The sequence below is a fragment of the Drosophila serrata genome, unplaced genomic scaffold (assembly GCF_035046125.1).
Source record: "Drosophila serrata isolate PLE 108 unplaced genomic scaffold, ASM3504612v1 contig_272, whole genome shotgun sequence".
Classification (NCBI taxonomy): domain Eukaryota; kingdom Metazoa; phylum Arthropoda; class Insecta; order Diptera; family Drosophilidae; genus Drosophila; species Drosophila serrata.
In genome coordinates, this window is record NW_028257170.1 from 3,604,040 (window position 1) to 3,627,987 (window position 23,948).

General features: G+C 42.3%; 6 protein-coding genes across 7 annotated transcripts; 2 read left to right on the forward strand and 4 right to left on the reverse strand.

The window, feature by feature from the left end:
* Positions 1 to 1,699: 1,699 nt before the first annotated feature.
* On the reverse strand, positions 1,700 to 6,416 carry Su(var)3-3 (lysine-specific histone demethylase Su(var)3-3). Of its 2 annotated transcripts, XM_086834282.1 has the most exons (3): positions 4,433 to 6,416; positions 3,765 to 4,303; positions 1,700 to 3,637 (listed from the first exon to the last, which is right to left on the reverse strand). In XM_086834282.1, exons 1-3 carry the CDS (start codon positions 5,983 to 5,985, stop codon positions 3,036 to 3,038), a joined length of 2,694 nt encoding a protein of 897 aa, XP_086690408.1. In that variant the 5' UTR covers positions 5,986 to 6,416; the 3' UTR covers positions 1,700 to 3,035. The 2 variants fall into 2 exon arrangements, with proteins under 2 accessions (XP_086690408.1, XP_086690407.1); XM_086834281.1 differs by lacking the exons at positions 1,700 to 3,637; positions 3,765 to 4,303 and having other exon boundaries at positions 4,414 to 6,033; positions 6,098 to 6,401.
* A 279-nt stretch (positions 6,417 to 6,695) lies between these two features.
* Klp3A (kinesin-like protein 3A) lies at positions 6,696 to 11,035 on the reverse strand. The gene is made up of 6 exons (XM_020945733.2): positions 10,896 to 11,035; positions 10,162 to 10,838; positions 9,957 to 10,108; positions 7,750 to 9,890; positions 7,213 to 7,682; positions 6,696 to 7,146 (listed from the first exon to the last, which is right to left on the reverse strand). The coding sequence occupies exons 2-6, from the start codon at positions 10,836 to 10,838 to the stop codon at positions 7,101 to 7,103; spliced, it is 3,486 nt and encodes a 1,161-aa protein (XP_020801392.2). The 5' UTR covers positions 10,896 to 11,035; the 3' UTR covers positions 6,696 to 7,100.
* Positions 11,036 to 12,647: 1,612 nt separating this feature from the next.
* LOC110178570 (peritrophin-44) lies at positions 12,648 to 14,244 on the reverse strand. The gene is made up of 2 exons (XM_020945743.2): positions 14,144 to 14,244; positions 12,648 to 13,699 (listed from the first exon to the last, which is right to left on the reverse strand). The coding sequence occupies exons 1-2, from the start codon at positions 14,148 to 14,150 to the stop codon at positions 12,690 to 12,692; spliced, it is 1,017 nt and encodes a 338-aa protein (XP_020801402.2). The 5' UTR covers positions 14,151 to 14,244; the 3' UTR covers positions 12,648 to 12,689.
* Positions 14,245 to 15,259: 1,015 nt separating this feature from the next.
* On the reverse strand, positions 15,260 to 16,423 carry LOC110178562 (peritrophin-44). The gene is made up of 2 exons (XM_020945734.2): positions 16,352 to 16,423; positions 15,260 to 16,289 (listed from the first exon to the last, which is right to left on the reverse strand). Exons 1-2 carry the CDS (start codon positions 16,356 to 16,358, stop codon positions 15,292 to 15,294), a joined length of 1,005 nt encoding a protein of 334 aa, XP_020801393.2. The 5' UTR covers positions 16,359 to 16,423; the 3' UTR covers positions 15,260 to 15,291.
* A 2,318-nt stretch (positions 16,424 to 18,741) lies between these two features.
* On the forward strand, positions 18,742 to 20,241 carry LOC110178569 (peritrophin-44). The gene is made up of 2 exons (XM_020945742.2): positions 18,742 to 18,803; positions 19,165 to 20,241. Exons 1-2 carry the CDS (start codon positions 18,797 to 18,799, stop codon positions 20,196 to 20,198), a joined length of 1,041 nt encoding a protein of 346 aa, XP_020801401.2. The 5' UTR covers positions 18,742 to 18,796; the 3' UTR covers positions 20,199 to 20,241.
* Positions 20,242 to 21,626: 1,385 nt separating this feature from the next.
* LOC110178568 (peritrophin-44) lies at positions 21,627 to 23,244 on the forward strand. Its single transcript, XM_020945741.2, has 2 exons — positions 21,627 to 21,636; positions 22,175 to 23,244. Exons 1-2 carry the CDS (start codon positions 21,627 to 21,629, stop codon positions 23,242 to 23,244), a joined length of 1,080 nt encoding a protein of 359 aa, XP_020801400.2.
* Positions 23,245 to 23,948: the final 704 nt, after the last annotated feature.

Sequence of the window (23,948 nt, forward strand, 5' to 3'; positions counted from 1 at the left end):
TTTTATGATATACAACAGATTTGCAATAAAAGCTAAAAAAAATTTGAACATCTATTTATATTTTATCAAAATATTAATAAATGGAACTTTATCAGAAGGACCCATTAAATTAACAAACATGTACCATATAACATAATTAATTTCAAGAATATCTTAAAGAAAAAAGGATAATTAACCATTATGTAAGTTCAAATAGAAATCTATCTGATTTATTTTAAGAGAAATGACAGCATACATCATTTAGGGGAAGAACAATTTTAGTCCGGGATTTCCCCAAAGGTTTCGTTTGAGTTCATATCATTCACATATCATTGAACTAATAATAATAATTTCCAAAATAGAACATTTTAAAATTAAATAAAAGACAACCTAAATACAATTATTTACAATTATTACAAATAGACATAGAAATAAGAACAACTATCAGTTGCGCAGTTTGAATATGCCAATATTTACAATAAGTTAATTTGATAAGTTGAAAGTTTGTGAAAAACCAGTTAATAAGCCCTCAATCCAGAGTATTTGGACAAAAATGATAGTGCACTTCTTCATCCATTGTGTATTGTGTTCTATTTTCAAATCCAACGTCAGTTGCCGTGTTGCGAGTAGTTTCGGTCGTTGACCCACTCAAGGCCACTGCGAATAGACCTTCCGTATGTGCATGCCATACATACCTACGCAGGTAGTTAGAAAAGCATGCGATTGGGGGAGGGGGAGAAAAATAAAAAAACAACTTTAACTTTTGCTTTACCAATTTCTGAAGCTTTCTAACATATCGGCCATTGAACTTGACCAGCGTTGTGCATGCACGGCAAATAAAAGCTCGCCAACCCCAACCCCGATCTAACCCGTTCTAATGATGAGAACCGATCGACTCAGTCGAGTGCAATTCCCTCCTAGACGCGAGCTTTTCTCCCAAGGCCATTGAGTGGAGGTGCTACAAGCTTTCGTCGGTTAAGGTTTAGCTTTCATTGCCATTGAGAGCGACTCAGTGATGTCAGAAATTTTGGCTAGGTTTAAAAAAAAATATATATAAATATGTTGAAGGAAATAAATTTAAAAATCTAAATAAATAATTTGTTTTTGTAATCCATAGTGCCAAAGCACAGATATTAACGAAGCTCAAGATCACGAAATTCGGGCTCTGATAGATTTTTTATTTATAGTAAACAATTATTTTAGAAATACTTTTAAAATTGCCTAAATGTAGCTGAACCAAAAATGTCTAAAGTGACAGCATTGAATGTGAGCGTTTGGAGGTCGTTGAACCGACACCATTTCGAAAGAAGTGGCGCTCCACGATTGCCCAACTGCCCGACAGACCCAAAACAAAATATAGTTTCGCTTTTCGATACCACCTGGTCGAGGGGTATGATGATTTTTCACTCAGGCAGAGAAATTCGAGATAATTCATTCAAATTCAATTAGGTTTTCTAAACTTGTTTTTTAAAAATGTCCTTAATATACACTTGTATGATGATAATTATTTTTAAAAATAATTAAGAGTTTCAAAGAGCCTAAATGGTTTTCAATAAAACGGAAACTAACTTTAGAAGTCGGAGTTGCATTTCCTTGCAGAGAATAATTTAATGCTGATCAAGAATATATGTATGTATTTAAAAAATTGCTTCTTCATTGCATCTCGTCAAAGTATAATACCCTTATGGGTATACAAAAATAACTTGAAAAAACATACATATTTTCTACTTATACATTTTATTTAATAACAATAAAATAGTTAGATTTCATTTGTTGTTCCCACAAAAGCGTTGAAAAATGCTCTGTCTCTTATGATCCTCTAGGGAGTTTGTTTCCTGAAAAAAAGAACTTACATTTAAGTTTAGGTAAATTAACTTTAAATGCTCGTTTTAAACAGTTGCAAATTAATATATTATCTACAAAACATTTTTAATATTTAAATATATTAGTACAAGCAAGGACAATTACATAATGCATTTATTTATCTTGTACAGATAATTACAATTAAATAGCATTGATTTTCCAACTATTGACAAACACATAAGACGAGAGACAAGGGACATAATATTAGGTAAACCTTCACAAATTTAAAATCAACAAGAAAGGAAGCCAACTTCGGTAAACCGAAATTTCTATACCCTTGCAGAGAAAAGCCATCATATATATATATGTTATATATATATATATGTTATGTTATCATATATATATATGTTACGTTATCATATATATATATATATTATATATATATGATAGTCAAAAATGCATTAATTTATAATATAATCTAATCATTTCTGTGATTTTTATAAAGGTAATAAATCTACTTACTCAATTAAAAATTTTAAAATATTAAAAATGTTGCCAATTTTAACAAACCTCCTTATAAAACGTTGAAAAATTTGATAAAATCTGCTTATTCTATTTAAAATTTTAAAATATTAAAAATTTTGTAAATTTTTTACTATTTTAACAATGTAACCCCCCTTATAAAATGTTGAAAAATTTGGTAAAATTCGCTTATTCTATTTAAAATTTTAAAATATTAAAAATGTTGTCAATTTTAACAATGTAACCCAGTATAAAATTTGGTAAAATCTGCTTAATCAAAATAAAATATTAAAAATGGTGACAATTTTTGACAATTTTAAAAATGTAACCCATTACAAAATTTTGAAAAATTTGGTACAATTTTTTTCTGTCGGACATGTTTAGATACAATCGGCTGTTGATACTGATCAAGCATGGTTCTGACTAATATTATAATACAATGCAAGGGTATAGATTTAAAGAAACCATTTTTTTTGCCAATAGAGGAAATTGAGTTACATAAATTAAGGGATCTAGAAACCAATAAGGCTTTTAAAAAAAACATTGGAAAACTTCCTTCATGCTATGTTCGATGTTATTGCTTATATCGTCTCTCTCAATTTGTACAATTTGTAATTTAAAGGTAATAAAACGTTTGAATTGTAGCTTAAAATACGGTGGAATAGTCTTAGATATATACAATCGACAAGGCCCAGTCAAAGGACCGAAACATAATTAACTAAATACATGATTTACTGTAGCTCCGAGGAGTCGGCAGTGTTTGAGTTTGAGTTCTCTTCCGACTTCTTCGATGACGGCGAGTCAGAGAGATTCGGCGAGAGGTCGCGTAGCTTAACAACGTTACCGACGTTCACCAGGTTGGCCGCCTCGGCCACCGAATAGCCAATATCCGGCGGTGTGCCTTCTGGATAGCCCAAATAATAGTCTGCAATGCGTCCAGCTTCACGTAGCCCGCTCAAGTAGGCTCCGTGCACGGTGGCCGGGTAATTCCGTATTGTATGCTCTCCAGCGAAAAAGAGGCGGGGAAGACCCTCCGCTTCCTTACTGGATGGCGGAATAACTGGTGCCGCCAGTAGGTCATAATCGCTGCCGGAGGATCCAACAGAGACATAGCTATAGGAACCACGAGCCCAGGGATCGCTGCGCCAGCGTGTAACCACAGTTTCCTTCGGCTGTGGGACTGAGGTATTTCCGAAGATATTCTTCAGCACCGACATGCATCGACCAATGATTATGTCGTCCGTCACGCTTTCCACAAGGTTAGCGGCCATGCCAGCGACCAAAGCTAACAGAACTGGCGATGAGCTAATGCTCCAGAAAAGGAACATTTCTCCTAAGAAAGTAATAGATTATTATACAGAACTAACTAAAGGTTCAACGTAGATATAAGTATCATATATGACTTTCTTTATAAATTCTTTGAAATGCCTTATTAATTGCAATTCTATCCGTGCACTTACCCCGACTGGAGGTGGTACTGCCCACATGGCCAAAGAGATTCGCATTGGGATCCCAGAAGATGCGATCAAAGCAGAGTACCACCTTATTAAGGTTCCCGAATCCAAGCCTACGTATGGCCTGCTGCTTCCAGTCAGGCAACGGAGGATCAAACTTGACCGTATTACTCTGCTGCGACTCCTCATGGGCTACGGCCACTTTCAGAACTCCCAGCGTGAGGGTACACACCGCCAGATCGGCTTTGTATGTCATCAGTGAGTTGGAGGTCTTCAGGTTCTCGGCCACCACTTCCACGCCATTGGTACCGTATTTGATCTCCTTGACCGCGCTATTGACGCGAATATCGAGGTTCTCGGTGAGAGCCACTGGCACACAAGAATACCCATTCCGAACGGTGGTGTGATGACCGATGAACTCGAAGTCGTCGTCCTGGTCCCAGTGCTTCAGCGACAAGTTGTTCAGTCTTGTGGCATTGGCAAACTCCAGGTTGGCAAAGTGCCAATCCAAGATGAGTCGGTCACGAGAGGAGAGGTACACATCGCTAAAAGTACATTTCATATTAAATGGTCGTATCGAATCTTATAGCTAATGATTTCATTTCAAAAGTAAAGGCTTATGAAAAAAATTCTTAATTAAAATGGAAAAGAAGCCTTGAAGAAATAAACCTTACCTTGGTCTGTTCTGCTCCATCTCGTGGAGCTTCGTCTCCAACTGCTTGTCCTCGTCGCGAAGCTGGCAAAACAGTTTGACGGCTTCATCTAGTTTGTATTGGGTGTTGCGTATGCTGAACTCCTGGCGCGCGTAGCTTAGATCACTCTCCACACCTTTGGGCGTTCGCTGCTTCACTAGCGTGGCATGCTCACTTCGAAGTGTGTCTATGGTTTGCTTAACGGTTTTGATGCGCTGCCGGTGCTCAATGATCTTCGTTTGCGCGGCTATAATCTCCTGCATGTGCAGCGCCCGCTTGTGCATTACCTGCATCTCCTGCATGCTGATAATCCATTCGAGAGCGTCACCCAACGACACCGGACAGTTTCCGGCATAGTTAAAGTCCAGACGGTGTGAGAGGTAGCTGGCCGACTCCAGGAGTCGGTTGAATTCCAGCTCGATGACATCGTCCTTCTCCTTGGGCACCGGCTTGCCATCAGGCCCATAAAGCGGGCACGTCTGCTGTATGGGCACCAAGTCCATGCCGATCTGCTTGCTCAGAATGGTCATAGGGTTTCCATAGACGCCGGTCACCACCATGGCCCCAAGATCGGCGATGTAGCTGTTCTTGCGGAAGGTGGCAATGCGTCCGCCGACTCGATCTCGCGCCTCCAAAACAATCACATCCATGCCGAACTGCTGTAATTGCTGGGCCACGGCCAAGCCGGAGATCCCCGCACCAATTACGATCACTTTTCCCAGTTTTTTTGTGGGAATCGGACGATGTCGTTTGAAGATTCCAAAGTTTATGAAGCCGTGACGCTCCAGAAACGAGTGAACACGCCTGACCAGACCGGGTTCGCTGTCAAAGGGAGGCGGAAGCGATTTCAGTGCATTATCGAAGCTCAGCTGCACCTTGGGATTATCCACCCACATGTGAAGCAGACTGTTGCGTATGTTAAGGAACACTCGGTGGCCCAAAATGCCCGATCGACTGATGTCCGGGAAGCAGGCCTCCTCGTTGGGTGTCATCTTGCTGAAGGGCAGACGGGACTGAAAGACGGCGCCCTCCTGGCCGGAAAGAACGGTGGGTGTGCCCACGTCTCGTTCCCGAGCATCTCCATTCTGTGTCGGTCGTGGGTTTCCTGTGGCTTGTCCCGAAACAGATGTTGCGCTTGCCTCCGATCTCCGACCTTGCGCTTGGTTTTGACTTCGACTCCGGTCTCCCTGCTGGGTGTTGTTAGACGATGAAGAAGATCCCGAGGTGGACTTCTCTCCGACGGATGCGGCTTCTCCACTGCCACTGGGCCTGTTGCTGTAATCTACCTTGGGCCTGTTCCGTCTGCTGGTGCGCCGCTCGTCCGCAGCGGAACTGGTGGCAGGTGCGTCGTTGGAGTCATCATCCGGCAGCTTCTGTTTCTGGGATGGGGCCGAGGGAACAGTAGAAGCAGCAGGAGCAGTTGCGTTCCGCTTGGGCGAGGGTTCGCCATCGGAATCGTCGCTAATCAGCGTAACGTACTCAATGGGCTCGGACATTTTGGAGCCAGCACTACCTCCGCCTTGGGTGGGCTTCATCGCCGGCAAATGACAACTGCCGCCGGGAAACCAAAATGTATGAGCGCTCTAAAAAATCATAACCGGAAACGTAGGCAGACTCGGCAAATTTAAAATCTCAACTCAAACATACGGCTGAAAGTCAAGGATCCTCAGCACACGCACTAAATTGGTTTATATTTAAACTCATTGCATTTTTTTTTTCCTCTAATCTGGGCGGTTTTTATTTCGCACGTTGGAGCCGAACAACCGCTTCCGATCAGGACTATGCCTATTTTAAAAAGAACAATTATCTGGGTTTGGTTGCCACATAGGCTGTTTCCACTAGTTGTGGTTTTAATTTAATATGTTGACACTAACATTAGTATTTTCGAATTTTCGGATTGCAAAATTGTAAAATTGTTTATATGGTTTGGCCGATGTGGCCGCCGCTTACTAGTACCGGTACGGCAGGAGGCGTCTTATTCAAGCGGCCACATCTGGTCACACTGCATCAGTGCAGGGTGGCTATTTTAATTCGTACTTTTCAGGGTAAAATTTTAAACTTTTGTTGGCAAAAATGTATGTTTATTTCTCCTATAAAAATAAAACTAATAATGCATGTTTTAATATATAATATTTTCCCGCTAGAAGGATACGTTAAATGATTAATTTTTTCGAAAATTCATCAATAAGTCTTGATTATCGTTTAAAGAATTGTATGCGGCCCAACTAAATAAAATATTTTAGGCTCATTTTTTAATCATATATTTATTGTTGGGCCCGGTCAATATTTAAAAAGACCCTTTTTACTTTAAAATAATGTTTTCGAGTACAATTAATCATTTGCTATAAAATATATGTATGTATATAAATTTGTATTATCAACTGTTACAATCTTATTAAATAAAGTGGTATGTAAATATACGAAACATGAACGATGATGATGACTATATATAACAAATAAGTGTAAAAATGCTTCAAGATCACTCCAAGATAGTAAGCAGTACGTCATTAACGGCAATTCATTTTACACTTTTACTCATTTCCAGCTATCTCATTTTTTTGGTAACGCTTCAATAATTAATTTGTAATTCGGTTACCATTATATTCGATCGTTAACAGAAAAATCAAATGCCTAGAAACCAGTTAAGAATTTAAAAGAATTTTCGCTTGGGTGTGGCGAAGGACAGTTCCGACATTCTGAAAAATAAAAGCGATACTTTAAATAATGGAAAAGGAAGATCAGCAATTTAGATTTGAGCCTACCTGACAAGCTTTGGGCCGCTAAGGCCATCTGGCTCTGCATTGTTCACATCGCTCAACGGTGTGCTGGATTCGTGGTCGTGAGATCGCTTTGGCGAGGCCACTACATTGGCCAACTGCTGCTCTGCCGAGATGAATGCGTCGGAATTCTCCTTTTGGGGCTGCTCTCCGTCCGTGTCACCGCGCTTCTCAGGCGGCTCTTGGTTCAAATTGAAGGGATTCATGCAATGACCCTTACAAAAACAGTTCTCGGAGCACACCTTGCTGCCCAGAAAGCAGCCGCAGCGCTTGCCGTTGCACTTGGTGCGGCATTTACACCTGGTAACCTTTCCATCCTCGTGGGCCGCCGTAAAGTTGAGGGAAGAGATAGATCCGTTGCTTACTTCAGTGCCATTGAGCTGTGGCGCACCCTGCCCCACTCCTCCCCCCGGTTCTGTGATTGAGGTCGATGTATGGCTGTTTTGGGATCGCAGCTGTATGATAAAAAATGATCATTAATGATTCTTTAACTTTGAAAGCTAAAACTGAATCAACACTCACCGACTTGTTTTTCGTTTTTTTCTCTGGCAGCCAGTCCGGATCGTCGCTGTCGACCATTTCTTGACTGTCGTTCATATCGCTCATATAGACGGTGGCATCGAGATCTGCGACGGGGACCTTTGGGGCCGCCTTTGACTTGGACGTGTTTCCCGGCAGATTTTCCAGCTGAGGCGCTCTCAGGAGAACTGCCACCTTCTCCTCGTAAGAACGCTGCTGGCTGAGCATCTGTTCCTCGTGTTGCGCTTCGGCCAGCTTAAGGCGGTTGCTCACTGCCTCGTGCAGCTGCTGGGCCTCCAGGAGTTGGGCCCGAACGTCGTCCAGTGCCGTACGTTGCTCGTTCGAGCTGAGCGCCTGGTGCCTGCGCTGCTGCACCAGGGTCTTGAGCAGTTGTTTGCTCACCGATCGCGACTCGGCTATGCTGTGGACACCCTCCGACAAGGCTCGAATTCGACTGTCCAGGTCGCTTTGGCACACCTTCTGCTGCAGGTCTGAGATCTGTGCATTACGCATCTCGAGCTCCTCTTCCAGGCTGGCCAGCAGCTTGGCCTGCACTTGGGCGTCCGCGGAATTCGTGCTCGTCTGCTTCTCCATCAGATGATAGTGCTTGTTAACTTCGGCCCGGTCTTCCATCAGCTGCTCCAAACTGTGCTCAGCATCCACTAGGGAAAGTATGATCTCTAGCTCGCGATCCACCCAGGAATCAGGCTTTGCGCTGGCACCGCCGGCTGCTCCGTGCTCCTTGGCTGACTTCTGGCGCTGCGCCTGAGCTGAGGCCTGGCGGTCCAAGGCGTCCTTCAGGCGCTTGTTGGCAGCCATCGCCTCCTCGCACTTGCGTTTGAGCACCTGCCGCTGCTTGGCATGTAGCGTCTGTTGGCGCACCATTTCCGACTGCATCTTACGATCCTTGCTCTTCAGCTGTGTCACCTCCTTCTGGTGCACCATCCTCAGCTGGCGGAACTTCTCCGACTCACCGCGCATGGTCCGGATCAGCTTGACTTTTGACTCTTTCATTATCTTGATTTCGTCGCTTAGATTCTTGATTTTCTCGCGCTCCTTTTCGCGCATCTTTAGCATATTAGCCTGAGTGACGACTTTGCGGCGCAGATCGGAAATCTCCTGCTCGAGGGTCTGCAGCCGCTTTCGCCGCTCCTCGGCAATTTTAGCGGAAGAATCCTTGCTCTTAATATTACGAAGCTGGTCCAAGAGGCTGCGACGCTCCTCCTCTAGGTCTTCGATCTTCTGGTTGCACTGACGCAGCTTTAAATCCTCATCCGTTGCCTCCAACTTGTTGAAGTTGCGCATGATGCGCACGTGCAGCTCCTGCTTGAGATCCAGCTGACGGTTGATGTTCCTCAGCTCGCTGGCGAAGTTCAACTGCTTGTCGGTGTACTCTTCGGACTGCAATTGCAACATCTCGTGTGCCTCATCGCCGCCGTTGCCACTCGAGCTGTGGTCGTGCCCATTGCTGCTGAGTTGGTGCCGAGTCTCCTGGCCATGCGAGTCCAGCTCGTCTTGCGTGCGCTGCAGCTGATCCTCCACCATATCCACCAGCTGACTTATCTCCCGCAGCCGGTCGTCGCCATCAGCGGAGCCCGCCTGCTGTTCCTGCTGCTCTAGCTTGTCTTTTAGCTGGAGAACGTGGGCGCGGAGTGTGTCGTGCGCCTGTTCGGCAATGTGGGCTCTCATCTCCTTCTCTGTAAGATCCACCAGAGACTGGTGAAGTTCCTGCTGTAGTTTCCTGTTGCGCTCCTGCAGACTGCGCACCTGCTCTTGCAATCGTTGATTTTCGGATCTATCCAATGGTTCGCCAACAGAAAGGGCATCTAGGCCGGCGGCTCCTACGGCGCTTGTGATGGAGGAGCTCATCTTGCCGCCGCCCAAAAGTTGGACGCGCAGTTTTTGAATTATATCCTTTAACATGTTAACCTCGGCCGCATGTGGATCTTGATTAACCACTGGCTTGTTCTTTATTTGTAGAGCACGGTCAGCGTAGCGCAACGTGCTCACCGTCTCCGCCGTATTATAGTCCGCCGGACTGACGCAGGCAATCATCAAGGTAATGGAGTTACCGCCGAGCGAGTCCTGGAGCAGTCTCGTCAGTTTAGACTGTCGGTAGGGTATGTAGCCAGGAGCATTCGCAGCTAAAAGAATGAAAGGTTGTATGGGTTTTGAGAAGGTCTTGAGGAAGAGACAAGAGCAATACTTACATCCCAAGGCATTTATCACATTGCCAAGTGCCAGCAGGCCCTTGTTGATATTTACGCCCTCCTTGAATCGATCCCCGCTGGCCAGAGTCTTCGAGCAGCGCTCCGAGCCCGCGAGATCTACCAGATTAAACTTGGAGGTGGTCACCGATTTCCTGGTGAGGAAAGCATTAGTAATCAGATGGAATATACTAGAGTGCGAACATACGTGCTATCCTTCTTGGTGGCTACCAGGGTGAGCGTAAATATGGCATGCGACCGCGAGGAGGTCTCATTCATGGCCGTGGCAGCCACTGCTCGGCCGGAAGATCCGCGCATCAAATAATCCGTCACCTCCTGGGCGGACTTCACTGCGAGCTCGGTCAGGCCAGGCATCACCACACGCTTGTTGACCTCCTTAATGTCAACCGTGATCTTGCCCGGTGAGAAAAGATCAAAGAACTGCTCCTGGTACAATTCCACAAAGGAACAGGTGACGCTGAAACTGTACTCCTCCTGCAGCTCGGCTATCTCTCGGAAAATGTCATCAACAGCGCGCGGAATTACACCCGCGCTCTCGTCCATCACCCCGTTGTAGCTTGTGCCCATGGTGAAGGTTTTGCCAGAACCTGTCTGGCCATAGGCGAGGATTGTAACGTTGTAGCCTTGCAGCAATTTCCTCTGTTTGGCCAGCACGCAGCTCTCGTAGATCTCTCTCTGTGTGGCGTCCACGTCGAAAACATGGTTGAATGTGAACGTCTCGGTCCGGTTTACTATTACTTGCGGTGCTCCAGGCGAGGTACGCTCTACGGCAATCCGGCAGCCGCGGTCCACCTCCGACTGCACCAGCGGACGCACACGCAGCGCCACAGCCACCGAGGTGGGATCCTCGTTTCCGCTGGACATCTAAATAAACAGATATGGACTGACAAAGGGAAACTAGTCAATTAAGAGGGAACTCACCTTTTATTTAACAAGCAAAACAAGAAAACCACGGAATATAACAAATTAATGACGCTAATTTAAAAAATGGTGGGCTCAGTGTGACCGCAGCGCGGTAGCGAGTTATCGATATCGATCCGCAAGCTGGTTATTTTTCTATTACGAACTGAAATGACGTAACTGCTTTGCGTTACACGTTAATTTGAATTTGAACCGGGTTACAGTTCAAACCGATCTAACGTAACGGATGACAAATTTAACATATTTTCAACTTGTTTATAAATAAACAAGCAATGAAATTAACTTTGGGAAGCCGAAGTCTATATACTCTTGGAATTTCCAATTTCATTCAATCAAATAATCACGTCATTCGTGTATTGGTTAAAAGTGTCTAGTTTCTAAATTTAGACACAGCTTTGTCGTTCTATCTTTATGTTAGCTTTTAAATTAGAGAAAACCCGAAAGCTATTTATAAAATGTCGTTTTTTAATTTCCCAGCTTGTGACAAGATGTCAATGTTAATAAGAAAAGTAAGATAAGCTACTGACTGGTTTAATAATTTACTGAAGTGCGAGTTTGAAATACATTCCACATTATTAAAGTTTTAACAAGTTAACTAAAAGATACATCAAATTTTAAAGGGTAAACCTTACAAGTTATACTTTCAAGAACTATGTTAAATTCATGGGCTGTTTTCTATCTAATTTGATTTAAGACTATCTTTTATCATTATAGAAATTCGTTTTTAGTTTTATTATAATTGGAATACTATGTATATAATATAACTGGCAGAGACACGGTTGTTAATAGTAGAGGATCAATAAGTATCTTTCAACAGTAAGCATATATGAACAGTATGTAAGTAAGATTAGTAATTAACTATGATCAATTAGTCAATGAACATTATATAACTATGATCACTAGATAACTATGTTCAGTAAATAACTATGATCAGTAATTAACTATGATCAGTAAGTATTTATGACCAGTAAGTATCTATGACCAGTAAGTAACTATGATCAGTAATTATCTATGACCAGTAAGTATGTATGTATGATCAGTTACTAACTTTGAACACTGATAAACAATGACTTGCAACTTTTGTAACACAAATTTGAATATAAAGTCTAGACCAATGTCTGATACCACCAATAGCTTCTTCATACTTAATATAAATGTCATGGATAAGACTTACCGCAGTAGAGGACACGTGGCTCTTTCGTCATTGCTTACTTCCTCCCAGTACAGTGACCAAAAATGGTGACTTTATCCAAGTGAGCTTCTTCCTGGTCATCCAGATGTATTGCATTGGCCACGTCATTTTTTTTGAATCGAAGGGTAATCACAATCACTATCACTGGAGATGTAAACGCTAGGTACCCCTAGGACAGACTGAAGCGCGCGCGCCCTCAGCGCCTCTATTTATAGTCCCCGAGGAAAGAGAAGAGAAGAGAAAGTGAGTGTGAGAGCGCGAGAGAAAGGGAGTTGCCTCTAGAGATTAACATAGAGCGATTAACATAGCGAGAGAGGGGGAGAGACAGATACAAATAGCGAGCTGATATTTAATTGAACTATGAGCAGTACGAAACTCTGATCAGTAAGTATCAATGAGCATTTATTTTTTATATTTTTGTTTATATTCAAAAACGAATGAATATGCCTTAACATATTACAAAACTACTCTGCCAGAAGATACTCAAGTTCAAGAAACAATTATAAAACCCCCCCAAAGAAGGTAAACATGGTTCTAATTTTTGCCATTCATAGAATATAATATAGAGTATATAATTGGAAACACCAATAATAGCACAAGACTCAATCACGGTCATCGCAGCACTTGTCGTAGATAATCGTGGAGGTGCAGGCCTCGATGGTCTCGTCAAAGAAATGGTCAAAGTGACAGGTCTCCTCCTCCACCGTCTTGCCATCGACACAGCGGATGAAGTTGTGACAGTTGTTGCTGCTGCTGGCCACCAGCATAGTTCCACGTCCTTCGCACCTGTTGAACTCGCACACCACCTGAGAGGCCGGAGCACAGATTTGCAGCTCCGCATCGAAGAAGTATCCCTCGCGGCACTGCATCCATACCGGGTCCAGATCTATCACTGGGGACAGGCCCTGGCAATAGAAGTAGCCGCGACATGTAGCCTTGTCGGACACAAAGGTCGGCTTTGTCGATTTGGAGCAGATGCCGGTCTTGGAGTGGGCCGAGCACTCTATCGTGCTCGGCTCCACACAACTTCCGCTCTCCACATCAAAGTACTGTCTCTTCTTGGTGGTGATGCACGTACCCACGGTGTGGCTCTCAGAGCTGTTACACTCGTAGTACTGGGCGCAGTCATCCTCCTTCCGGAACTTGGTCTTGCTCGGCACCAGCTCGCATATGTTGTTCACATCGACACAGGTCGAGTCCACGCCGTGCTGGCACGCCTGCTTGGCCTCATCAAAGTGCTGGCTAGACGGACACATCCCCGGAAGGGGCACACCATTCACGCAGTAGAAGTACTTGTGGCACTCGGTCGGATCGGCCACCCATTCGTCATTCTTGCCCTCGCACCGGTTGCCGCAGTACTTGTTACTATTTGCCAGAGTGTCCACACATTGGTTCTTGCTGGGACTGAAGGACTGGCCGGAGGTGCAGTTCAGGACTGTGCCCTCACCGTTGAGGCACTTGATGTACTGGTCGCAGGTTCCAGGCTTGCGAATCTGGGTGCCATTCTTGAACAGGCGGCAGAGCTCCTCGTACTCACCGGCGGTGGCCGCCAACGATGTCTGCCAAGTCATTAGGAAAATGCATCCGAGAAGCACTCCAAAATGACTTGATTCTGTAAACAACGGATTTCAATTGTTAACATTTATTTCTTAGCTAAAAATGACTTAAAAATTTGTATATGTTTGTCGGTCATTTGGTCGTAATATATAATTTGTTCAATCTTAATTGCTTCTACTTTATTCGGACTGATTTGCCAATTGGATTGTGGTTATTTGTTTTAAAGTCTTATCATCTCATAAATTAAAACAAAAGACCATTTTTAAGAGCTTTATTAATAATCGTCAAGGACTTTCTGTTTTTCCTACTTCTAAGTTTAAAGCTCGTTCCAATAAATATGCATACGTTTAGGATTGTTTTGTTTAAAGCCTTAACAAAAACAATATCCATAATTCTGTTTTAAACAAGCCTGAGCCGTCTCTCTTCATTTAAATTGACTTTTCCAGGTTGCTGGTAAAATATTTTAACAGTGTACTTGGGCATCTTTGATAATACTTACTCGGCATGGCTGATTGTTGGGGAATTTGGTTTAATTTGCTGGGGAAGAGATCGCGTTGTCTGATGTGGCCTCGGGTACTAATTGCTCCCGACTAAATGGAGTTTCGTGAATGGAAAAAGTTTATATTAACCAGCGGCGAACATGGCTGCTGCCACCGACTGAGTGCCTGGTTGATAAGCAGCTGCGAATCTTATCGATGTTGTGCCAAAAACTACGTAAACCCCTTCAAGTGGCCAGTAATTTGCGATGCAAATCATCCGCGAAGAGGAGTCTGTCTGGGCGTGGTGTCCCCAATGTCAGTTTGGACACCTTACGAACACTAGTTGGAATGGAAATGGAAATGAAACTGGTTAATGAGTTGTTGGGTCTTATCTTAAACAGAAAATAGCCGTTTATTGGCTGCTAATTAATTGAACTATAAATATATTAATCGCGTAATCGCAGCAGTCACAAGTTATTGCGCTTGAATAGCCGCCGTAAATATGACAAAATGATAAAGTCGATTTCAAATTGTTTTTGGGAAAAATCAGAGCTTTAACCAAACAGAAGAAAGAACGATTATCATTTATGGTCTATTCACCTCCCACCACCTGCACGTAAAGTTTCCACGATTTCATGATATTTTTAATTTACATTAATTATATTTTTGTTGTATGTATGTATATGATAGAAAGCATTTAATCTACATATTTGTGTTTACACAAAAGGATAAATCGGTGGCTCCATAGGTTATAAATATTCGTGATTAGCATCATCAGGGGATTCAATTTAGTGTCCCAGAAATAAATAAATAATTCAAATTATGTATAGCTTAGTTAAAGCCTCAATTTTTCGTTTAATTCATATAAGATAAATATATTGTTGTGATTTTTAGTATAATCTGATGATAATCATGGAATTATATACATATGTAACCTCCTAGCTCGATCTCTGCTCTCAGCTGATTAATTAATTAAGTATCAAACCGTGATTGCTAAGTCTTAAAATAGATAATTAAACTCATTTATGTTTCCTTGCCTAAATAGCTCTGCCCTTATCGACTTTTTCCTGATGGTTAACAAAACAAAATATCCTCAATCAACAAGTATATTTGCAAGATCCCTTTAATAGTCCAAATAACTTTTAAAAGCAGAGAAAATTATTTATTTTCATTTACACGCGGCGTAGCTTAGGACACCCGGGACACAGGCGCCCTGGTTCTCATCGAAGAAGAAATTGCCGCAGGACTTCTCCGCCTGGGTGATGCCATCATCGCATATCAGATAGTTGCGGCAACCGGTGGTGCCACTGGCCACAAAGTTTGACGTGCGACCATCACATCGATCCCACTTGCAGGCGACCAAGGTGGGGTGCTTGCAGGTCTGGCTGGAGGAGTCAAAGAAGTAGTCTGGGGGACACTGATTCCAAGAGGGATTCGGATCCGGAGTGCCATCCGCCTGTTTGGTGCAATAGAAGTAACCGCGACAGGTGGCTCCATCCGTGACGAATTTGTTTTCCAATGGTTTCTTGACAGTGCCGCAGACATTCGATGGCAAGGGATGGGCCTCGCAGTCCACCAAGGCCTTGGCCACACAGGTCCCTGTGCTGGCCTGATAGTATGAGGTGCTGGCACAGGTCTTGTCCTTTAACACACCCTTCTCGCAAACGTGATACTTGTTGCATCCCTGCAGGTTGTCAAAGTTCACGCTGTTCTTCACGATGCTGCAGTACTCGAAGCTGCTGGCCGTGCACGCCGATTCGAAGGTGCGGGTGCATGTCTGGGTGGTGGCATTGAAGTGAGTGTCCGTGGGACATTTTCCATAGAGGGCCGTCTCCTTGTCTGAGCAGTAGTAGTAGCCGTAGCAGGACTTGGGATCGGCCACGAACTGGCTGTCCGCCTCCTCGCAGGACACCGAACAGGTGGAGTCATCAGTCAGGGCTTTCACACACTTGCCAGTGTCCTTGTCGAAGAAGGGCGTCGATCCCGAGCAGGTGCTGTAGTGGCTCACGGAATTGATGCAGGTAATCGACTGGCCGCAGGAATCGGGATCGCGGATCACGGTGTTGTTGGAAAACAGACGGCAGATGTCCTCTTCCCTGCCATTAGCCACCCCAAAGCTCTGGACCAGCAGCAGCACCAGTGCCAGGCCAACAAAGGCTTTCGGTTCTGAAAGTGTGATCACATCTTGGTTACTCGAAGTCTCAATACAGAAGTTAACAGTCACTCACTTTCCATTGCAAAAATAGAACAAATTATCGGCAGGCAGCTCAGCACTCGACGAACTAATAAACCGAACTGAGTTCGCTCCTCGGCGACGATTGCTTTTATTGACACTATATAGCCTATATGGGAGGATCAGCAGCGATCCGCAGTTTATTTATTTTTATTGGCCAGATAAGCGAATTGATTTTTATTCTGGTTAAAATCAAAAGGGTGTGCTATACAAAGAGGTACCCTGTATCCTGGCTTTTAATATATTTAAAATGTATCTTTGTATATTTATATTATTGTTAATTGAAATTTTTATTAAAGCTCCGTTATGGTTTTTATTTAGTTAATTTAAAGTGGAGTATTTGATTTTAATCTAAAGAAATAAAGTATGCTAATTCTGCTCGAACCACATCTATCAAGATCTTATTTTCTGGGTGTAGAAACATAATATGTAAACAAAAATGCAATGCTTTATCTCTAACTGAGGTCTGCACACATGAATAAATAATACCTTACTTTGAATTATAATATATATTATATAATATAATATTGGTAACTGGTAATTCAAAGTCTGTAGTTTCATAAAAATGAACTTTTTTTTGGCAACTGATATATAAAATAGGAACCAGATAAGATTAATAAAAGTAAGGCAGCAGCTTAGTTAATTCATAAACTACAACTTAAAGAAAACTATATATAATGACGCAAAATGAACTTAAATTTATGGTAATTTGGAAAACAAAACTGATTACTACTGATTTCTTACAATCCCTTGGCAATATCTTAATAGACATTATTTCATTTTGGACTTTTATATGATGTCTTTGATTGTGGAAATCAATTTCAATTGCATATTTATAAGCTGACTTTAAAAATTATTGCAGTATTCTTTTGGAGAAATAATAAAAATATGTTTATAACTATCCTTGATTGATTAAAAATTTGTTATACCCTTGCAGTGTAAGTAAGTAACTATGATCAGTAAGTATCTATGACCCGGAAGTAACTATGATCAGTAAGCAACTATGATCCGTAATAAACTATGAGCTTTAATTAACTATGAGCAGTAAGTAACTCTTAACAGCAGCATGGCGAATCGGTGGACTATATAATAAACATATATATATCTGCCATAGGAACGATCGGAAAATTTTAAGAACAAAAATAATAACTTTTCCAGTTTTCAATGGATTTTCATCAAATTTTAACAACATGACAAAATATGAGTATAATAAATAGTTATATGGAACTTAATTTCTTTTTAAATTAATATAATATGCCAGAAGGATAGCAATTCAACTAAAATGTATTGCATATTTATGTGCCGTCTCACCTTTATTAGAAGTATGCTTTTAGGTAAAAATATACATTTCTTTTAAGTAATGACTAAAATATTCTATTCTTGAATGTGATCATGTAAGCATAATCATACTATTAGAGAAGGATATTTCTATACATTTAGATTATAGTATATATACACATATTTTCTAAGTATTAACGAAAATTTATATGTAATAGAGACAAGCTTTTCTTTACTTAAAGAATGTCTTTACCGACATTATTACTCATACGCAGTGTGGACTTTGCTCGAATATTCATGAAGCTTAAATGATCTTTATTACAACTAATAAAAAATTAAATCTTATACTGTACACTTATTGATTAGAAGAGTTTTTAAAAAAAACCTCACATATAGATAGACAAAATCAATGCATATTAATTAAGAAACTGGTAAATCACTAGCTTTTCATTATGCACTCAAGTGGTCGCTAAACTGTTCCCATCATCACCTCAACATTTGTGATTAGTTCAAGAGCAAGTCGAAGCCAAGATTCCAATGAAGATATGTAACTAATGTCGTGTCGCCGAAATGAGTACCCAGATACCGGGAAACGCCAATGAGCGATCAATAAGAGCCGTGGCATTCATGCCTCCCTGCCTTGCCATACGTTTAAATTAAAAAACAATTAGAGACAAAGAAGGCTCGCAATCAGCAGCTGATAATCCGAATTCCAACCAAACTGTCATGTCAAAGGAAAAAATATACCGAGTTATATATAAAAAATAAATATATATATATCTGGAGGGTCCGCTGACCAGGCTCCGATTAGAGAATATAAGGCAGTCCATTGTGGCCGGGTCCGCTAGTTTCACTTTCGACGTCCAACGCTGTTGAGCCGGGAGCAAACACCCCAAAAAGAAAAAGAACTTAAGGATGAAAGGTGCGTGCTTTACCCGAGAGACCTTAGAATCTTATCTAATTTTAATTGCGATACTAACGCCCTGTCGGCGGCGGGCTTATCTGGCTGACAATTTTTAATTAACCGCTCTGCCGTGAGCCCGGGTATGGGCCAACTATATAAACGCAGAGCCTGCGATTGAAAGGGTTAGTACCGGAATTGGAACATTCGCTTCAGTCGTTTCTGTCAAGCGAATTAAGTCACTATATAACCAGTCCCAAGATGAGAGGTACGTAAGTGTAGGCCTGAGTCCCTAAGGATGGATCTATCACACGGAGAGTTAGTGCAAATTACCAGTAATGTTGTTTGAAAAACTCACTCAAAATCTCCTTAAATTATAATATTGTTTACTCTGAGTGATTGATTAAGTAATGAAGAATAAGTTCAAATAATGTAAATAACCATTAGGAAGGTTAAAAATATTTATATATATATATATATAAATCTCTTTGAAGACTATATAAACCATGTGCATGGAGAGCAACTCTTATTTTCTTTCTTAAATTTATGATTTATAGTCTAAAAAACAAGTAGTGATTAATGATAAGATCGACCTAGATTTATCATTATTCCTTATAAATCTATTTCAGGTTTCGATACGAGGATCTGTGCCCTGGTGGCCTGTCTTCTGCTGGCATCGCAGGCCAGCGGCTATTCGATGGAGCAGATGTGTGCCCAATGGTCGGGCACTGGATATGTGGGTAATCCAACCAACTGCCGCGGCTGGGGCTACTGCCAGGGCCAGGAGCTGGTCGCTTGGGGCACCTGTCCCGACAACTACATCTTCAACTCGCAGAAGGGTTCCTGCGGATTCGCCAAGAACACGGTCTGTGCCACCAGCGCTGTTGAGACATGCTCGTCGGCCGCCTCGCCCATGTATGTGGCCGATCCGACCAACTGCACCCAGTATGGATACTGTGACGGCAAGGGCTCCATCGCCTATGGCAATTGCGGCGTCGGCGGCGTCTACTCCGCCGCCATCGGCAAGTGCGTGTGGGGACCGACCTGCCCCCAGAGCACCCTCTGCCAGTTCATGTTGTCGGACATCTATGTGGGCGATCCGGATAACTGTGGCTCCTATCTGACCTGCAGCAATGGCTACGGCACCCCGGGAACTTGTGAAACCGGCCTTACCTATAACTTGGTCACCGGCAATTGTCAGAAGACAAACACATGCAGCGGAAGTGGTAGCGATAGTGGTAGCTCCAACGGACAGTTCACTATTGGCCAAACAGATGCCAAAATCTGTACAACCGGATTTGCCAAGGCACCTACAGTAACTGGCCAGACCTATAGGTTCGTTAGCGACATGACCACCTGCTATGGCTTCTACTACTGTGCATCGGATACCGCAGTTGGCACCTGGAACCAGTGTCAAGTCGGCACCCACTTTAATCCTACTTTGGGCGAGTGCGTGTCGCCAGCTTCTTACGCTTGTCCCTACAACCGATGCGGCAACGTTAAATCCCAGTTCATGACCACCTTGGGTACATCCTGCAAGGGCTACATGGTGTGCTCCAGCGGCGCCGACCTCAGCTGCCCCACCACCAGTCCTTACTACAACGAGGTCTACAACATTTGCTCCACCGAGAGTCCTGCATTCGCCGTTTGCACATCTTCCTAATTTGTATGTTCAGCTATGTGACTTTCCCGACAAGGATCGATGATAAACGCAACATCTAATTAAACAATAAATAATTTGACATAAGGAACGCTTTAAAAATCAATAAAAAAAATACGCTGGCTTCGACTAATCGGGATTCGATTAAATAGGTTAATTAATTCTGTGGTTAATGGATGCTATGACAATTCAATAAATGTATTAATAGGGGCTTTGCAAATATGTAAACATCTTATTGGTCGTTATATAGTTAATACGGTTTTAACTTTGTCATGAACATTTAATGGTATTAAACGGTTTTTTAAATAACTTTAGAAACTTATTGTATTAAAGATAAGTTTCCACTTTTTATTTTGTCAAGTTTGGTTTCTATTCATGTTTAAAGAAATCTGATAATTCCTTTAAAATCAATTAGTTATTACAAAAATATTAACATAAATTGATATATTATTTAATATATTTTCCTAAAATTATTTTCAATCTTAATCAAACTATGAATTCCAACTTCATTCGATTCTATGGCCTCTAAACTCTCCAATTCTGTGAAATTCTAGGATATCCCATGGTTTTTAATGAATTAACAAAATAATATATTAAATAATTCTCTTAAGTTTGCATAGTTACGTAGGAAAGTAATATAAGGGTATTTTTATCAATATATGTATATGTATATTTTATACGCGAAATTTATTCTTGAGCTTAGACTTTTTTGAGATAACTCATAACTTATATGACATATAAGGATACATCTAGAAAACATATTTAGATTTCATCTCTTTTAACCTTTTCTCTTTTATTGTTACAAATTTTTAATAATTCCAAAAAAATTGTTAATGTATGAGTCATTGAGAATAGAAATCAGGGGTAGACCTCAAAAAAAGAAAAAACTAATTGATATCACAAATAAGAAATAACATGTCAATATGTTGGGGAATTCGATCGCATCGTTCGTTCATGTTTCAAGAGCTCCTCGGATGTTCGAGAAGCCACCACCAGCAGCTCTTGGCATCCACTTCCAATGTCATAGCGACGGATCCCATCGCAACATCTGCAATTTCCCTATCGACGGGAGGGGCCATTGATCGGTGCGATATCACCAGGAGGAGTTTTTTTTATTTTCTGAAAACTAGACAACGACAACGATGTTATTGCCGTGTAATTTACATTCGGCCCGCGCTATCGTACATCAGAAAATCAGCGCTATCATCGAGTTCTGATTGAGATAGTGGCACTGACAAGGGGTTCCTTTGGCATGTGCATTTTGGAAATTGTTTTTTCGGCGAACAAAAACAAGCAGAATGGCCTTTGCATATTTAAAGGGCGTCAGCATCCGATGCTGCAGTATCAGTATTGTTGTGGTTGCTGCCACTGAGAGATCGCAACGGAACGATTCAGACACCAGGATAAATATTAACAAAAAGGATATACACCATGATGAGAGGTATTTGCAACAGAACAGAATGCTAGGATACTTTTTTTCAAAAAGGATAACAACTCTTTTTTGGTAGTGAAATTTGTGGCTGATTCTTTAGATCTCCGAGATCTTGTTAAAATATTTATAAAATATATACTTCATTTTCCAACAATATAAAAGACTTACGCATTTTAAAGAGTGTTCTAGTTCTTATTAGTATTTATTATATTTTAATGGTGGAAAGTAAAGCCAGAATATGCAACAAGAAATATAAATTTAAATCTGCTGTAAATTATGAATTAAAAGTTAGGCCAGATCGTTATTTAAGGATCAAACACAGGATCTTGCTTGTTAATTGTTGTTGGTAACTAATATAAGGATAAGATAATGTTGTGCTCTTTATAATTTTTAGCTTAAAAGCAAAAGAAATTCCTGCTGAATCGTTTGTCAATTAACAATTTGTAAAAGTAAAGGAAATAATTCGATTTTATTTTCTGCTTTGATAACAATTCAATTAAATACCTAGATATTTAATGATTCTGATCACAAATCTTTGCTCTTGCAGCCAGCGGTATCCTGTCGCTGCTGTTTGTGGCCAGCGCCTTGGGCGGTGTGATCGAGGACTTTGAATACCTGTCGGTGGAGGATATGTGCGGACTTCTGCCTCAGGACACCAGTCTGTTGCGCCCCAGCACCTGCGACAATTGGGTGCGTTGCCCTAACAGCCTGGAGGCTGCCGTGGAGCAGGGAGCCTGCGCTTCGGGTCTGTACTACGACAAGGACCTTGGCCGCTGCATCCTCTCCTCGAGTGCCAAGTGTCCCTACAAGGGCCAAGTTGCTGCGGAACAGGCCAAGAACTACTGCGCCAATGAGACGGACGGCTCCTTCGTGGTGGACCCCAGCAGCAATGACTGCCGCGGCTACATCCTCTGCAAGAACGGCAAGCAGATCCGTGCCAATTGCCCCAACGAGCTGATCTTCCAGCCCACATCCAGGTCCTGTGTGTACGAGAAGCAGTACCAATGTCCCAAGAGCTCCGTGAAGCGAAGCGATCCCGCCTGCCGTTCGCTGCCCAACAATACGCGCCTGGCCGATCCCATCCACTGTGATCAGTACTACGAGTGCGTCAATGAGCTCCTGCACATCCGATCCTGCCCAGCCCTCAGTGCCTACGATGTTGCCCTCGGCTACTGTATGAATGTGTCCGAGGTGGCCTGCTACGAGACAGCCGCCCTGCCGGAGCCGGAGAACACCTTCTGCCTGGACGAAGCCACCGGATCCGCCCGCGTTGGTTACTTCGCCGACGATCTGTCCTGCGCCCACTACTATATCTGCAGCAAGCCCAAGGCCGGCAAGCACGACACGGAGCCCAGGCACCTGAGCTGCCCGCTGGGTCAGTACTTTGATTTCGAGAAGCTCTCCTGCCGCGACCGCCTCAACGTGCGCTGCCAGCTGGACAGGTGCGTGGGCACCAACCTGACCTACGTGAATGTCGCCGGCGATTGCCAGAGCTATGGACGCTGCTCCGGCGGAGTGACCGTCAGCACTGGCCACTGCCCCACCGGCTACTACTTCGACGAGCGCAACCAAGGATGCTCGCTCACCAACTACCACTACATCGCCTGCTCCGCCTAGGCCAGGCACAGCCACAACCACACCCACACCCACAAACACACACTAATCCACACCAATTCCCACTTCCAATTCTAATTTCAATTAAAAATCCAATTTTAAACACTAATAAATCGATCCAAGTCATGGTGGAGGTCAAATGCATTTTAAGTTTTCGATTATTATATTTCCATGGTGGGTCATTTTAGGGTTTCGCACTACGCAAACTTTAGAAACGCTTAATATTATAATAAAATATAACTTCATACATGTAATTATGATTAAATTGAATAAAATTAAAAGATTTAATAGAAAATGCTTACAAGTCCTTTGTTATATACAAATTATTTAAACTATCAATTATAATGGAACGGAAATGTTCGTTAGGGTAACCGATAAAACTCTTGGCAACCCTTCTTTGCTATCAATACCTCGCCACACTCACACACACTTTGATATATATTTTTTGGCAATCTGTTTTCTTGACAGTTTGAGTGCCGAAAAGTATTATCAGTTTTAATTAAAAGAGTACCCCAGTGCCGGGTTCGTAGAATTCAACACCGATTCCAGATAGGCCACCGATAACAGATTTTCCATTCGCCGATGCCGCGATCATTTATTTCCGCATTTACCTTGGTCTGAACAAGAGGTCTCCAAGCATGCTGGAGAAGGTTATATTTTAGAATAAGTAATTAAAAATATTTATAACTAAGTAGAAAATGAGGAAA